Consider the following 17,491-nt stretch of genomic DNA (forward strand, 5'->3'; position numbering starts at 1 on the left):
CTTCCTCCTAACTTTGTACCGTAGCTTGTGCTCGGGCTGTAGTTCAATTTGAGGTATTGTAACTTCTGTTATGCTTCTGTTGTTACGCAAAAATACAGCAACTGCTGATAAAGCCAGCTTCTTTGAAGACTGTTTTTGTGGTACCTGTGTGGTGTTATGAACCAACACTCCACTGAAGCTTTCCACACCTTTTCCTGGTCCGTGTTGGATACTGGGGGGATTTAGCTAGGCAGGAGGTTAGTCTCAAGTAGACCAGCTGCATTCATGGTTAGCAAACCACACAAATACTTTGGAGAGCTTTTTATTACTTTATGGGACAAAAGGAGCAAATACATGTATAAATGGAATTAAACTAGGCTTTTAGTCTGTATCATGCTACATTATTGATTTTATGAGGCAAGCTGAATCCAGGATCACTGGTCATTCTCCTTTATGTGAACCAAAAATTCAATCGCCACATTACAACACTATTGTAACACAAATTGAACTGTAGCCCTTATACAAGCTATAGCTGCCCTCAAGTTAGCAGTACTTCATTACAAGAATCAATAGGACACCATAATGCCTAGAAGAAGTGCACATCTATACGCCTAATTTGTTTTTAAATTGAAAATTGTGGACTGCAGAAACACTTAATTTGGCCTAAAATCTAAGGAGAGGAAAATGCTCAAATGCAAGAAATATTAGCATGATGAAAACTTATATAAGAAACTGAAAGATAAATTTGCCTTTGCGAAAACAGATATGCAATAAAATCCTGCCAAAGCCACAGTCTCAAGCTGGCCATTTCCAAGTGTCCAAGCATATTAGAAAAAGCATTTTGGATGGGTCTTCCCTGATGGACACTTGGGTAAAGTTTGTGTTGTCCCTTGTCATGTCTCTGACAGTTTGCCTGCTTTAGGGCTCACTCCCATCATGTCCTGCTGGGCACTCCCACCGTGGGCCAGCAAAGCTAGTAAGATCACACTGATCTTTAGCCAAAGTGAGAGACCAGCTCAAATGCTTAAAGCAAAGCATCTGTTCAAGTGATTTCCTGTTGTCTGAGACAAAGCACCTGGGTAATCACTTTGGAAAAGAAAAGACAATTTAAAGGTGTTTGTGATTTTTAATTTGTTCTTAGCCAAGCACTGTTGCGCACCCCCAACCAAAACTCCTGGTGAACTGAACAGCAAATTTGCCTGAAAAGGACTTCAAAATAACGCATACTCTAAGTAGCCAAGTACTGAACTATTAATTAGGAAGCAAGACAGTTCCAGAGGACTACAATGTGGCTCACATTAGAGAGGAACTGATAACTAGACATAGACTAGAATGCATGTGGCATGTGTATGGCATGCCTTGTATTATAGGTATACACCTCATATAAAACCTTGAGAAAACCAGGTCCCAGATTCTTCCAGATGGGAAAACAACATCTAGGACCACCTAGAATCCATTAAGTGTGTGAGGAAACTTGTTTTCTTTTGAGTACAACTGATGTCCTTCTTTTCATGACCATAGTTTGGTGCACTGGCCTACCTGCTGAGAAGCCCTCAGTACAAGCTACATGTGCCAAATTGACAGTCAAGGATTAACGTGACCAAGGATTGCATGTAATGGGGGTTTTGAGATTACTATCTTTTTAGCAGATACTCAAATATCAGTCTTTTGGGGTTGTACAAACCAATTTTCTCCAATACTCCACACAATCTGAACATGTGCCCTCTTTATGATGACACCAACAGTGAACATGCAGAAACTCTTCCTTTTCACTAGTTAAAGAAGCAAATCCAAAAAAACTCTCAAAATCTGATTCCCATGAAATTTGCCATGCAATTTTACTGTTTTGTGATCTAACAGAAACTGTTTACTCATCATGATTTCTGAGCTGAAGTTCACCACTGGCACAGTTAATGAAGTTGCGCTCACTTCTGGCAGCAGTGATTTCCTATAAGAACAGAAGTGTTGAAGTCACTCAGCACTTCTGAAAAATCAGGTCACTCCTATCTAGGAACCTACATGTGGATTCAGAAACCCAGCTTCAGGTACATGAGTATGAGAATACTCCAGTCTTGCTTCGTAAATGTATTTTGCACCATCTTTTGCTGCCTCAAGCATTCTCCATTTTAAAAAAAGCATCATTTGTCCCCGAATGAACACTAGAGGGAACCTTTGCTTCTTCTGGCTCTAACAGCACACTGCATCTTTGCAACATGATTATCTACTGGTGCTCTAATTATACACTTCAGTGTGAATTCTATTCTGAAAGACATTCCCTGCAAAACACATTGTTTAGGAGTCAAAGGTTGGGCAGCCACACATTGAAACACTCAGACATAAGGTCTGTCAACTATACATATTTAGGGCGCTTGTATATTGCCTGACAAATGCCTGTTGTGCATTGCTGAATATGTGAGGTGTAATTATTATTACTGCTTGACAGATCTAACTTTCATTGACAGCTGACCTCTTCATCTAGAAAGAGTTTCTGCAGTACATCCACACCTCCCACATTTTCCAGTTTCAGCTCAACTTCCAGCAGCCTTTTGCAGAATTTTTTGTCAAATCAATACTGTAATTTTAGAAAATAGCAAAAAACATGTAAGGCACAGTACTGCGTTACAAATACACTGCAAAACTGTTTGTTCTTGCCTTTTTTTTAAACAAAATGACACAGATTCACGAAGTAAACAAATGAACAAAAAACAAAAAACCACCTAAGTAAAAAAAATACTTACGCTCTCACTCTGAAAAGGGTTTAGGAAGTTTCCACCCATTTCACCGTCATCTCTGGGAGTGCCAGGCTGATTACTCATGCTCATATTACTGGGAGAGTTCTGTTAAATAAGATTTTAAAATACAGGGTAAGTGTTGAAGGTTTCAGTTCATTTTGCAGCTTCACCACGTGTGCCAAAGGCACGCTCTACACGATACTGTTGTGTACTAAGATGCACTGTGCAACGCACTCGGATTTTCAAAGACGAAAAATAAGCCTCTGCAGAGTTCTGCGTGATTCAGTCACTAATTTTAGCCTGTGAAGCAACTTTTTCTTCCATGAAGCAATAATTATTTCCCTGCAATTCTTGTTTTCCAGTCATAGCCAGCATCTTCTCCACTGAAGGAGGGAAAAGCTATAAATGTTTGCAGCTACCTGTACATGAGGTAGCTCTGTCATTACATTAAATCGTGAGGTCAAATTCAGTGAATTCTATGAGCGTGTGCCTTGATGTCTGTGACTTATATGTACCTGAAGGCAGACATATGGATGGATCTGGTCTACACAGACCTTTGCAGCAGCCTGTGCCTGGGGTCTTTGTTCGTCCTGTTCCGTTTATTGAAATGCAGTTTCACAAGTAGTTCACAAGTGTGGTTCAAGTGTTAAACCACTTCACCAAGCACGGCTAATACACAGTGTTTATAGGTAAAAAAGCTATAGAGATTTAGATAAAAGACTCCTGACTAACAGCTCAGCACTGGACTGGGCTTGCAAACACTTCCAGGAGGAGCTGTACTTTGCTATTTGCTTGCACAGAGCACAATGCCACAGTGTTTTAATCCACCTTTCAGTGCCTAGGTGTAACTGAGATGCTAATAAACAAAAACAATACAAAGGTTTCTGAAGATAAATTCCCTTTTCTTAAAGAAGTGCTCCTGTACAACCACCTCTGCAATATTCAGGAAATGCTTTCAAGATTCAATTATTTACAGAAAGGGTAAAATGAGGTAATTGTCATAGAAATTACTGTAAGTCAATAGCTAATATATGATTATTGTAGACACTACAATTAGTTAAGTTTCTTTACAAAGGTGATTCGTGTTACGCCACCATGTCTGGAGCATGTGTGATTCTCCTTCCGTCACTGTTAAGATTCCTACTTATAGAGGATTTGTGGAAAAGGAGCAATCAGGGAAAGGAGGGAGTGAAGTCATGAACATATTATTAAACATTTCCATCTATCACAGTTGCTTTTCCCCCCTCCTCCAAAAAATTAAATGCAAAATTGCTGTTGAGATGTACTTACACAAATGCGAATATGGTATGTCACAATAAATTTAATGGAAACCTAGTGCAGTCAATGGGCAAGCCAACAAAACACAACTCCAATTAGCACTCTTGATCAAAGTGACCAAATCATAATGGCTGTAAGAATCCTAAGTGAATTCGTTCTCTTTTTCTTATGTTATTCTCAATTGCAATCCTGATACTACATCTGTTAGCACAGAGATTTTTTTCTTAAAAAAACCCAAGGTCTTCTGCACTTTGAAAATACTTGCATGCTGTCTTTGTTCAGTATCACTAAATCTGCAAGAGGTCAAACTCTGAATGAAAAATAGCAAACATTAAAAAAAGAGAAAGTCCTCTTAATTTCTTGGCACTTTTCCTCACAACTACAAAGGCTGCTTCTCCTGGCACTCTAAAGATGTATAGTAGGGTAGTCACTGAACAGAAAATGGGATGGGATAGCTATGACTTCTGCTTCTCCATACCATATTTCCTCGTGTTCTCCTTTGTAATCATGAAGTCCCATGACAACGACTGTCCAAAATTTAAATATTGCAACATATTCCACTGTTCCACAGGGTTTACTTCACTTCCAAAGAGAACAAAAAGCCTTGTTCCCAGCTTCACCAAATACTGAAATCAGTTACTTTTTGCTACTACATTAGCAGAGTGATATGTGTGATGGCTGTACATACTGTCCTCTTTGCCATGTATTTTGTATGGTTAAAGAAAAGCTGCTGTTACGTTTTCACCATATTCCCCTGAGGGAAGATCACCATTTGCAGTCTGAAGGGCCAAGTATGTTTATGGGATCAGCTCAGTGTATTTATTTTCAGTTATAGGTTGAATACAAAATTAATTACATAAGTGACACGCAGGCATTCCTGGTTTTATATTAGCAACTGAAATGCAACTTGCAGAGTTGGGTCAAGAACCTTTGCTCTTTTGCTTTCTTCAGTCTAGTTCACTGCTTCTGAAACTGTGATCGCCAATAACTGCGCAACACGTCCAAAGACAACTGAAAGCCTAGCTAGTCAATTAACATCTGACTATTAAGTTTGCTATCCAGTGAAGTTAGCATAGCAAATACTCAGGGATCTACAGCTTGAAAATGGTTGAAAACTATTGCTTTAGTGAAACCAGAGCTATTGTACCTTAAGCATGAATTAATTCAGATAAGTCCTGTTGCCTCTGTTATGCAGGAGGTCATACTACACAAGCGTATCAGTCCCTTCTGGCCTTGAAATCTATGAATATAAAGTTTAAAACCCACTAAGGTCTTGTCACATCTATTTTATATCATGCTCCTGCACTTTTGTTCATTCCTGGGGGAATTTACCCCTATTTTATCTTGCTCTGTATAGCACAAAGCTTTGAAATTCTGCTATCACTACAGTATGCCAGCCCCCAAGGTTCAAATTCCTAACATAAATGCTTTTATAGCAACTCCCCTGGGGTGCTTTTATGGCCAGTATGGGCTCTAGCATTGTAGCACTAGCTGAGTTTTTCCAAAGCAAGTATGTCTTTGATGCCTGCACAAATTCCATGGGCACTGCAAGAAACACTGGTTATTAATGTTTATTTAATATGCATAATTTCAGATAATTTACTTCCCCCATCTCAATCTACTTCCTAAAAACTTCATGTTTTGCCATTCAGCCAATTAAATTAAAATCTTCTCTAGAAAACATGGCTCTGAATCCTGTGAGCTGTACTGACTTTACCAAGACTGGATTAATTTTCTTCATCTCCTGGGAACTGATAATCAGCTCCTCTAATATGCTTTTAAGCCAGTGAAGTCCTGTGCCTGGCCAGATCTGGAGCCCTCAGCACAGGACAGACATGGACCTGCTGGAGAGGGGCCAGAGGAGCCACAGAAATGATCCAAGACTGGAACAGCTCTGCTGGGAGGACAGGCTGAGAGAGTTGGGGTTGTTCAGCCTGGATAACAGAAGCTCCGGGGAGACCTTATTGTGGCCTTTCAGTACTTAACAGGGGCCGATAAGAAAGATGGGGACAGACTTCTTAGCAGGGGCTGTTGTGACAGGACAAGGGGTGATGGGTTTAAACTAAAGGAGGGAGATTCAGGCTGGACATGAGGAAGAAATTTTTTACACTGAGGGTGGAGAGAGCCTGGCCCAGGTTGCCCAGAGAGGTGGTGGATGCCCCATGCCTGGAGACATCCCAGGCCAGGCTGGACGGGGCTCTGAGCAACCTGATCTGGGTGAAGATGTCCCTGCTCGTGGCAGGGGTGGCACTGGATGAGCTTGGAAGGTCCCTTCCAACCCAAAACATTCTGTGAGTCTATGATTCTATGACTTGAGCATCTAGCAACGCACACCCCAAACTGTGAGAACTTCAGTGAACAATTTCCGTCACTGGAAATCTACTTGTAAAAAAGCCAACTGCAAGACTGCTGATGTGTCGAGGGAGACTGTTGCCTCAGCAAGAAGAATCCTGGTAACTGCGTACAAAACTGGAAGTCAGCCATATAATTTTCCATGCATCAACCCCAGAAAACTACTATTCCTTGCAAGCAGAACTTTTCCATTCAAGTTTCAAAAGTACATGTACTGCAACCTACCTGAAATTACCAATGCAATCCACACAGGCTGCCTATTGGGCACTGCTACTCAGAAGATATTTTAAATATTTACATTTAAATATTTAAATTTAAATAGATATTTTAAAGGCATTATACGTAACAGTGTTACAGGACAACTCTGTTACTTCCAAAGTAAAAAGCAATTTTCTTTTAGCTATTTGAAAAAGACATACATTTGATGCGATGATTTCCATGAGTTATTTATTATGGACAACAAAATTTCAGGAAAATTTTTAGATCCAAGTTTTCAGAGCTGCTAATACTTGTATTAGCACATATACTGATACTTAATGCCAGTGGGATGAATAGAGGCTTTTAAAAATAATCCTATGGCACATTTTTTGGTTTTTTTTTCCTTAGAAGATGCTGCATTTTGCAATAAAAGCACTGCAGAAAACGATAGTCATTGATTTAAAAAGTGCTGGACACTTATTATCTCATTGGAGGCTTTTATTGAATCCTTCACTGCATCCCTAAGCACAGCACAACTAAGGGAACATGGTCATTTCAAACCACTGTTTTATTTTTTGCAAAACCTGAAAATGATAAGAGATTTTTAAAATGTACCAAAATATAGGATTGCTATAGATGCTGCTGAGGTCATGTTTGCTGAGGTTCTTCTCTCCAGGAATGATAACACACTGAGCACATTTCACAGGCTGCCCCTCTTCCATGCTGCCCAGCCACGAGACCACAAACTGGGGAACCGTACAGGGTCCTACCTCCTCCTCTTTGGATTTACAAATGTGTATCACTAAATGAAGAATGATTCCTGCCTTTTGAACAGCTGGAAGTGTATTCCCATTGAATTCACCCTGCAAACTTCAGTGTTAACCTGTGGGAAGCTGGGCGAGCGTTTTGTTGCCTACGTGTTGGCGTCTCATCACAGCTCCCCAGCACAGACCTACGGGAGGGTCCCTTGCGGGACCACAGCGACCAGCCTTAGGCAGACCTGAAACGGAGACGTCTGCGCTGGTAGAGACCTATCGACTGCACCGCGGCACTCGGTCCTGGGGTGACCAAAACACACCGGCAGCTGCTACGCTCAAAACAAACTCATACTCCTTTCTTGGAAGACTGTGAGGAATTTTGCTACGAATGAATGAGTTATAAAATTTTAACTGAAGCTATGTCTTCATTGACTTCTCTGTCTATAGATCAAAAGCTCAAAAGTGCAGGGGGACTGTTGTAGAATCATAGAATAGTTTGGGTTGCAGTGATATGTTTGTTAGTTTTGGTCAGCTACATCTGAAGACACTGAGTACAAAACATAGTGTTTTGCAGGGGACAGATGCATGCCACTTTATCAATACCAAATAAGCTCATTAATTCCTAAATTAATGATGATCACATATGCAGTGGCATTATTTTTATGGAAGCAGTGATACATTCAAGCACAATATTATTCTTGCAGATGCAAAACCCCTGTAGGTTAAACTCACATTGATTTCCGAATATTTAATGGCTGTGATACCAAAATAGTGCTTCATCTGAAACTCCTTCTTAGTCTAGCTTTTAGGAACTTCTACTAATGATTAAGATATTAACATTGTCTTACAGAGGTGATAAAAGAAATCATGCAATGAATAAGAGTAATGTCTTAATGACATTTTCCCAAATTTACATTTAACTATAATTGATTATTAGAACTATATTCATTTGTCTTAACAGTGTGGAAGATTATAGGATGATCAATCAGATTATGAACCGGATATAATCAATGACATTCATTAATACACAATATTATGCAGTAGGGAATAAATCTACTTATACTTCCTATTGATTATATTGTTTTTTAATTTTCAATCAGTACTAATTCTGTCTGCATAGCATTCAAGGAGTTGACAAGCAGAAAACGTAGATACATAATAAAAAGATTCATAACAAAGTACGTTTACAGTAAACATTCTAAAAATTCCAAATATCTGATTAGATACTCACTTTGGAAATACTGTCCATGTCTCCTGAGCCTTAAATTAAAACAGATAATTATTCGGTTAGTTTTGAGCTGAAGTTAATCTAATAATTTTTTTCATAGTACAAACATAATGCAACAGCAATATTTTAAAACATAACCAACCACGTGTCATCTCACTTCCTTCCCAATGTCTCTCTTAGTAGAAGTTTACAGTCGGTGTTGAATGATTTAATTCCTTTGTCTGTGTACACGCTTGATATAAAAAGTGAGAAAACAATGAAGGACACACTTCTGATCTGCATCAGTTATTTGGGTGGCACCTTTTCAGGATGAGACAGACCAGCCCAACTTGAGAAACCATCTGTCCAACCTCCCTGTCCCATTAGCAATGGTAGTATGCAGGTAAGTCAATTAATTTGAGGTATATCCACCTACGGGAAATGTTGCTTCAGCTGGAGAAAAAAAAAAAAAAGGCAAAATCATGGCTAACTAGTAAAAGCTGATATTCCTGGGGAAAAAAAGACCACAATTATGTCTAAGGTCGGCCAGAAGAGTTTCATCAATGTCTTTACTCCCAGAAGCAGAAGCCTACTACTGAAATCGGCTAAATTGATACCAACTTTTGATGCATTATAAATACAGATGATGACAGTATCTTTCAGAAAAAAAAACAGATTATCCTGAGCACTAGATTAACAGAAACCAAATAAAATTAATTATAATGACTATTGAAAAGATTTTTTTTTTCACATGCTGTAGCTCTAACTCAGGTAAACCGAAGAATAAAGAAAATATAACTTTAGGATGGATATATCCAGAAAAGCATTTTCAGCAACAACAGACAGTAAAGAATTCTGGCCATTTATTGTCAGGAAATACAAACTTTAGAAGAGTACTGAATACAAAACTAGAAGGAAGGATATCAGAGAAAAACAATCAAGAAAAGGGAGTTGTGGGAGGAGACTAAAATAGCTTACTATACTTAGCCAGGCAAATTAAGGCTGAGAAGGAATGTGATTTCTCTCTGTAAATACATGAAGAATCATTTTACCATGGCCCAAAGGATAAATTCTGGTGGAAATCAGGAAAAGCTTTCTTTCTGACCATCAGACCTATGAAGAGATAGGCACTAGAAAGTTTGTGGTTAAAGAAGCTGGAGGAGTTCAAGATGGATGTGGACCAATTCATCCACTTGATTATGAGACACAGCTGCCAACTGCAGCACAGAAATGAACACAGCAGATCTCTCCCAGTCCTCCTCTCCTAAAACAACTCAGGTTCCAGTTCAGACATGAAGTTACCCCTAAAGGCAGTTATCATTAATTTGACTAAGCATGTCATCATTTTCACTGGAGAAAAAACCCAATCAAATTCTAGGTACACATAAAATCCTTCCATAACTGTTTCAATTTTATTTTTCTTTTAGCTAAGAAACAATTCTCAGGCTATAGAAGTGACAAGAAAAGATGTGATTACCTTTTACACAGTTTATTTGAATGTAATGTGCATCATTATTAATTAAAGCAACAATCCATTTTAAGATTGTGCCATGTAGAGAATGGCCATAAAATCACAAGGTGTCTCTATGCAAAGTAATCTAGGAATTTCAGGGACATGCTTTGCTAGAAAAAATATAATTCTATCAGGAGATAGATGCCTACTGCTGAATTTTAATCATAGAGAAGATGTCTGCTGAATGAGGCTGGATGGCTCAGCTTTTTTCCTCACCCTGTCATAACCTCTTTGAGTTTCTCCTTTCTTACCTGTTTATACTTCCTATCTCACAACCTCCATGTTTTGGGCCAGAAGCGATGGATCTCCACCCGGCATGGAATTGAACGGTATGGAGTTTAGGTTGGCCCATGCCTGTGGTGGGAGGTGACAGAGCTTTTCTCTGGGGGCAGAGGCGAGGGGAACATTGGTAGCTTGGCTTCTGCCAGCCTGACCTGCAACTAGCTCACTTGGGTTTCTCCCCATGAAGGAAAATGCTGCTCAGCAGGGTGTTGCTGGTGTCCTGTGTGGGCATCGGACCGGCTGCCAGATGAGATGGTGGACAAGGGCGACAGAAGAAAGAGACCAGAAGTCTTTGCAGGAGTCTTATTCGGAAGAAGAGACCAGAAGTCTTTGCAAGCCTGAAGTTCTCCCCCATTGCTGCCTGCATGACCAACACCCCTTGCTGCAGACAGAAGTGAAGAACACAACACAAGAACTGCATTCGGAGCCACTGGCCTGGTGTTACGGTGTGATCAGACATAAACGCAAGGTATTTATTTACCTTGTGGGTATGGAAGAGGAAGGTATACATGCAATCTATTTAGCTGTGGCCTGTTTCTTAAATCCATTTTAAGTGTCTATCATCCTTCCAGCAAAGAGGAAGAGCAAAGAATTTCCCAGGATAGTCAGGAGATATAGCAGTGTGTGTTTTGCAGAGTTGTGCAAGGCTTCTCCTCTAGATACGAGTCCTTCAAAAATCAGAGTATCAAATGTCAAACAGGACACTCCTCCTCCAGCCTCTGCATATCCTGACAAGATTTCATGTTCTTTTGGGTGCATTAAAAACGGCACCTGTCTGAAGCTGCTAAAGGAGATGGAGTAATAGTACTCATACTTGACAGATACATGTCTAATTATAGAACAAATGAGGATATAAATATGTTGGGATAAAAACAGTTTAACACATGCATCAATATATGTAATAACTTACTTCCAGGTAATTGATAAGAACATGCACCGCCATGTTACAATGAGACCTTCCCAGAATTTTGAAGAGGAAGAGACATAAATAAAAATGGTTCTTAAACCTTCATCTCCACCCTACTGTGATGGTATGCTTTTAAGAGTGGTTTTCATGAACTAGATTAAAACTATATCCTCTTATAGAAATAAAATACAGTATTTTTCTTCCAGAGCTACACTGTGTGTGCCAACTCACATGCTTCAAAAGTGTCTCAATACTTATTGATGTATATACAGCTTTTTCAGCTTTTAAAAGATTTTTACATACAGTTTTCCACACAACTCAGAGAACTAGTCATAGAAAATGGCATTAGTCATTGAAAATTCACACTGTTTGTAATATTTACTATCATTACCTAATGATCCGTTCATATGATGTGAATCCATTCCACCCAGTCCACTCATAGGTCCATCTGACCCTGGCCCCATTGGAAACTACAAAAGGATCAGACATGAAAAACTGGTATTACTGTACAATTTTTTTGTAGATAATCTAATTTAAAAAAATTCCTCAAAAAAAATTAAAAAAAACAAAAAAGGAAAAATGCACAGTCCCAGCTCTGAATGTTGCAAGTCTAGTGCAAGTCCTTCGTGTGAAGACTGCATAAACATAATTCTTTTTGTTCACTTTTTCTAATGCTACCTTCATGGTTTTTGGAGACTCTCACCTCCGTAGGCTGGAATACAATTTAGGAATAATTTATTATTTACTTAAACACTTGGTGCATAACTTTGAAACTTGCTGGTGCTGACCTATTTCTACTCCCATGGAAGTTTAAGGGAATTTTACAATTCTCTTCAATAAGCATGAGCAGTTTCCATCCAATTTCAGATCTTAACATTAAATTCAGTTCTTCAAAAACTTGAAGGCATTAGCATTATAGAAGATTTTCTACAGTTCACTGCGTAATGATTTAGCAATATCTAAATATCTATATTTTTAAGTTCTGCTGGCTCTTTTTTCAAAAGGCCTATAATATAGATCATAATTAAATGAAATATGATTGTAACCAGAGAAATACAATAAAACTGCAGGAACAGAGAAAAATCGGAGAAGAAACAAGTTCTATCTAAGAATCCAGACTTTTGTCATTTCTAGAACTAATGAAATTTAGGCTAAAGTAGTCATCAGTTAACTAGTTAATTAGGCAAATACTTAAATGTTATCAATAGGTTTCATTCTTAACATCCCATTTGGATAAGCTGGGAAGTTTGTTTCTTCTTAGAGGTATTATTTTCATTCTTTTTTACAGAACAGCAGGGCAACATAATACTGAGTCACTTTCAGCAATTTCATCCTGCCTTTTCGGGAGTAGATACTTTTTTATAACTAAAGTTTGAATCCCTCAGAAACTAATGCTTTGTGGCAGCTCCTAGGATGACATCCTACCACACAGAAGTCTATTGCCCCCAAGATCCACATGCACAAGCTTCTTAGGCCTTTTCCATGTAGAAAAATATGCTCCAACCATTATTTGGCATGCATTGGCATGATTGATTTGGGAAAAATCAAAAAGTACATGGTGGGGGGAAGCAACTGAAGCGACACCCATATAAATGGAAAACTTAAAAGTATTAATGATATGTGATGGAAATATATTGTTTGGATAAAAAAAGGCTGTATAATTCAAAGAAGTATATAACTATTCATATTTACATTAGGTCTGTTGGGTCCAGGTGGTACTGCATTCATTAAAGTGTACATGTTGTCTCCAGAGTTGGTGGAATCTGTAATAAGAGATTATTTTAGTGCTAATATATACCTTTCAATAAAACTACTCACCTAATACATTTCCTGTCATTTTATTAATATTATTTCTGTGCCTGAATCACTGATACACAGTGGCAATATAATGGAAGATTTCATTCCCTTTCTATCTATTGCTACCACACGACAGAGCTATGAAAAGAAATAATTGCAATGGTCCCTAAGTGACTACTTCTAGACCATAGTTTTATGTATGACTGTTAAAAGGTTTATAAATCACCAAGTATCTGTAACTATTTAATTCCATAAACCCTCTTCCTGCAGTTCCAAACTGCTTTACTCATCTTCAACAGTCTCTATAAAACAAGAGTTTCCTTCTTATCAATACTTTCTGTAATTTGTTTTTTTCATCTGTAATAAATGATAAACAGCTTCTTGTTAAACAGACTGCAAGTTGGTATAGAGAATGACATTTTTTTATTCTCATTCATGTCAGTCTTTGATGCTGGATATATCTAACCAGCCAAACACTATGCAAAGATCCTTGCTCTAAGGCCAGTTTTAACTGATGTATCCTCACGGTACAGTACGGTGCAATGTTAAAAAAAACCTGGAGTCCAAGCCCAACAAAACCACTCTGGCACAGCCTGATGCCTACAGCGGTAAATTCTGCCAGGAGTTTCACTTGGGCTTGCCAGATGTTGACGCAGCTGTATTGCATCTCAGACCTTTCCCTCCAATCAATGCACATGAACTTTCAGGTGGAGCAAGATTTAAATAACAACATACAGAGAAGACAACCCACATAACTCTTCTGGTTGAACTTAAGAGACCAACGTCTAAGAACCATTAGTAGATACAAATTATTCGTTCTGATCTCCAACTTATCCCCGCTGCTAACACACACGAAGTCTTATTATCACCCTTCAAAAATATTTGTAAGAAACGGAAGTCAAAAAATGTAGCAGATAGTAGACAAATTAGGCAGAAACCTTTCCCAAGAGAACTTGACAAGACATAGGCCATGTAATGAAAAAGCTTACTGAGAGGAGAATGACCTAAGGGAGGTCTAAATACATCCCTAAGGGGATAGCATAATTTAAAAAAATATTGCCAACTCTGGAAAATCAGCACCTCTATGGTATCTGCAAAAAGAATTAAAAATAGCTTAGTTTTCTGGACTTAACTCCTCCAAAAGACCACTCCATCTCTTTGAACCAAGAGTTTTGAGATTAACGACATACACAAAAAACACTGCTGATCTGTAATTCCTTTTCCAAGATAAGGTGACATGGGACTTGTGAGTCAGAAGTAGTAAAAGGAGAAAGCCAAGACCAGACTGAAATGTGTTGGAAGTGGAAATGTGGCCTGACCTAGCACAAGAATGTATTTGTACACACACTGGGCAGTTAAGATCAAGGTCTTTGTCTATTCCTTAATCTTTCTGAGACAATTTTCTAAGCATTCATTAATTTTGGTGAGTAAATAATTCCACTATATGCAGAGCACAATGTATCACCGCGGCTTTCAAATACGCTTTTTAAAGAAGAGGAACAGAAAGATTTTAGCCTAGTTATCAAAGTAAAATTAGCACATAAAAAGTTATTTTTGATGTTCAATGAGGTATGCAACAAGTTCTCCAACCACTAGATCCTTTTGCAACACAGATCCCTGACTCTCCCCATGTTCTGCTACCTCATGACAAAACACATACGGGCCAGTTGGGCGATGGGTAACCCTCAGAGCTGGTTTGTCTCAAAGGCAAGTAAACACCTTTGCGAAATTTTTGGGTGGCCAAGTGTTCTCATACTTTGGAAAACAGACCCTCAAAACATCTTTGAGTCTCTAACCGAAAATGGGAACCACTGTCAGCAGCTTTATTTGAGCTGCACACAGCCTAACGTGGCACAACTGCAGGGGCAACTATTTTAAAAACTGTGGCCTGTCCATAAGTTTGTTTTACGTAAAAACTTTTGAATGCCAGCTTGCACTAATTTTCTTTTTCACTGATGATATGAACAAGGAAAACCTACTCAGTATCTTAGGTTGATTTTTTTAAAGCCCTGGAATTGTATTTAATGAAGATATTATATCAGTGCAAGAACTTTCATGGCCAGTTAGGAAACCTCCCTACCTTTCTGTGCTGTACAGGACAGCAACAACATGTAGGACATAAGCACTGAGGAGACTGTAACGTCACTGGGGTGAACGAGTTCCTCTTAGTTGATGAAAGTGAGTTAGAAAGGCAGAAACTGGCCAAAAGGAGTAGCTATCGAATACTGGGTTACACAAGATGTAATAAGTTTGTTTCAGATTTCTGAGGATATCTGTGGGGGAGGACAGCATCCTCCACATCCTGCAGTTCCATTTTCATTATTATCAGAATCTTTGAAGAATATTGATGGAGGGAAATACTTACACCTCGTTGATCATCTCTAAGCTCTGCGAAGCTAGCTAGCCATCCCGGATCCTCCCATCCTCCTCGTTTCCTTAAACCTTAGTAGGAATGTGGCCAATCTTTTGCATGGACAAAATCTCCATGCGGACTCAGTTTCAAGATACAGACCATGCTCCTTGGGGAAACAACATGGTAGTTGAAGTTCTGGGAACAGATCACTGGTAGGACATGACGATGGCTCCTCTGGGGCCTCGCTCCTCCATTGCAAGACAGAGGAAAGCAACCTGTCCAGCATCATCCTGCTGCCAGTCAGGACACAAAGCCGTGGGATGCAGCACATCGCTCAAGAGCCACATTGTCAGTCAGGTCGATCCCATAAGATACTACAGGGGACGTTTTGGGCTGTGAAGATTATTAGGGGCCTAGAGCACTTTTCTTATGAGGAGAGACTGAGAGAGCTGGTCTGTTCAGCATGGAGAAGAGAAGCTGAAAGGAGATCTCATCAATGTTTATAAATATCTCAAGAGTGGATGTCAAGAGGATGGGACCAGACTCCTCTCAGTGGTGCCCAACGACAGGATGAGGGGCAACGGGCACAGACTGAAGCACAGGACGTTCCATCTGAATATGGGGAGAAACATCTTTACTTTGAGGGTGCCAGAGCCTGAAACAGGCTGCCCAGAGAGGTTGTGGAGTCTCCTTCTCTGGAGACATTCAAACCCGCCTGGACACATTCCTGTGTGATCTGCTCTGGTGAACCTGCTTTAGCAGGTGGGTTGGACTGGATGATCTCCAGAGGTCCCTTCCAACCCCAACCACTCTGTGATTCTTTGATTCACCAGATTCATAAACCTCCTGATTTCCAAACTGGTGAAATTATCCCAAAGAACATTGGCAAAAAAAGAAACCAAACCCACAAAAAAAACCCCAGCAAAACAAACACACCAACAAAAACCAAAACCAAAGACTGTGACTTCTTTCATTTTTAACTTGCTGAAATTGTACAAGAAAAGGTGGGCTCAAAAGCCAGAGAAATGAATTGCTCTGAACTGCAGAGATACAATGCTTTGCATCACAACACAGCATGGAATTAGAGTGAAAGTGCAGTAAAAGAACTGATATAGAAAGTATAAAACCAATAATTATAATTATCTGATTCTTTATGAAAATCAAAGTCAGAAAAAACACTTGTGCACTTCCTGAAATTCCTTATATTTTATTATTTCCGAGTATATTTCAATACCTGCAGGACTAGGCATGATAGGTGTTCCTGGCGGCCCTCCACCTCCTGGAGGACCCTAGAGAGAGCAGAAAATGTCAGTTAGCATGAGAGAAAAAAAATACCGGAGTAAAAAATGAACATAGTACAAATAAAAGAAATATCGTTACTCTGGTAAAAACACGCACATTTTCTGATAAACTAGCAAAACAGCTCATCACAGATTAAGACAAGATAACTGGTCAGCAAGCTCTGGCACAGACTTCTAATGTATGGAGTGACCCAAGCAGAGGAATATCCATTAGTCAATAACTCTGTGTCATGCTGTGAGTCAGACGAGAAAAATACTTGGAGCAGGGCATAAGACACTTATATTTAATTCCCTCAACCTACTTCTATTACCACTGTTTTTTCACCTGGCATTTCTGTTTTGTTGTACTCTGTACACAGTCAATGGCTGAGTAACCAATATTTGCTAAGCATAAGACAACGGGGTGTCCTAATCACCTGAAGAAAGTTTTCTTTTTCTTGGGCAGACTTGGTATCTCAATGCAATAGGCATCTTAATCCTGTCTGTATAATATCCTAGGATTTTTGAAAATCACATCTGTATAAATAATTTCTTCTCAAATTAATGACAAAAGGATTTAAAAGGTCAGGATAATGGTGGGTACAGTCATAGCACTCCCTAGACTGCTAAATGAAAGATTTAAAAAAAAAAAATAACCCCATCAAAGAATACCTATCTTCTTAGTTTCAGGTTTTTCTGAGTTGCAGATCTGTTTATGACTAAGAACTATACACAAACTGCTCTGGTTGTTGAACAAGCTTTTTAAGTTCTTTAAAAATTTCTCCAAGAATTTTATTCTAAACTTCCAAATCGTTTATAGTAAGAACAGAACCGTAACTTCTTGCTGTTATGTTT

The 17,491-nt window shown here is 39.0% G+C and overlaps 1 protein-coding gene across 4 annotated transcripts in view; it reads right to left on the minus strand.

The window, feature by feature from the left end:
* SSBP2 (single stranded DNA binding protein 2) overlaps positions 1 to 17,491 on the minus strand; it is a 193,800-nt gene that overhangs the window by 13,383 nt on the left and 162,926 nt on the right. For 2 of the 4 annotated variants that reach the window (XM_065657718.1, XM_065657716.1), the window contains 5 exons: positions 16,591 to 16,645; positions 12,899 to 12,969; positions 11,598 to 11,676; positions 8,529 to 8,557; positions 2,718 to 2,816 (listed from right to left, as the gene is read on the minus strand). In XM_065657718.1, the coding sequence (XP_065513790.1) occupies positions 2,718 to 2,816; positions 8,529 to 8,557; positions 11,598 to 11,676; positions 12,899 to 12,969; positions 16,591 to 16,645 (333 nt within the window). Of the gene's footprint in view, positions 1 to 2,484; positions 2,552 to 2,717; positions 2,817 to 8,528; positions 8,558 to 11,597; positions 11,677 to 12,898; positions 12,970 to 16,590; positions 16,646 to 17,491 lie in introns of those variants that run through there. The other 2 variants (XM_065657717.1, XM_065657719.1) reach the window with 2 other exon arrangements.

Source organism: Caloenas nicobarica, chromosome Z (genome assembly GCF_036013445.1).
Source record: "Caloenas nicobarica isolate bCalNic1 chromosome Z, bCalNic1.hap1, whole genome shotgun sequence".
Lineage (NCBI taxonomy): Eukaryota > Metazoa > Chordata > Aves > Columbiformes > Columbidae > Caloenas > Caloenas nicobarica.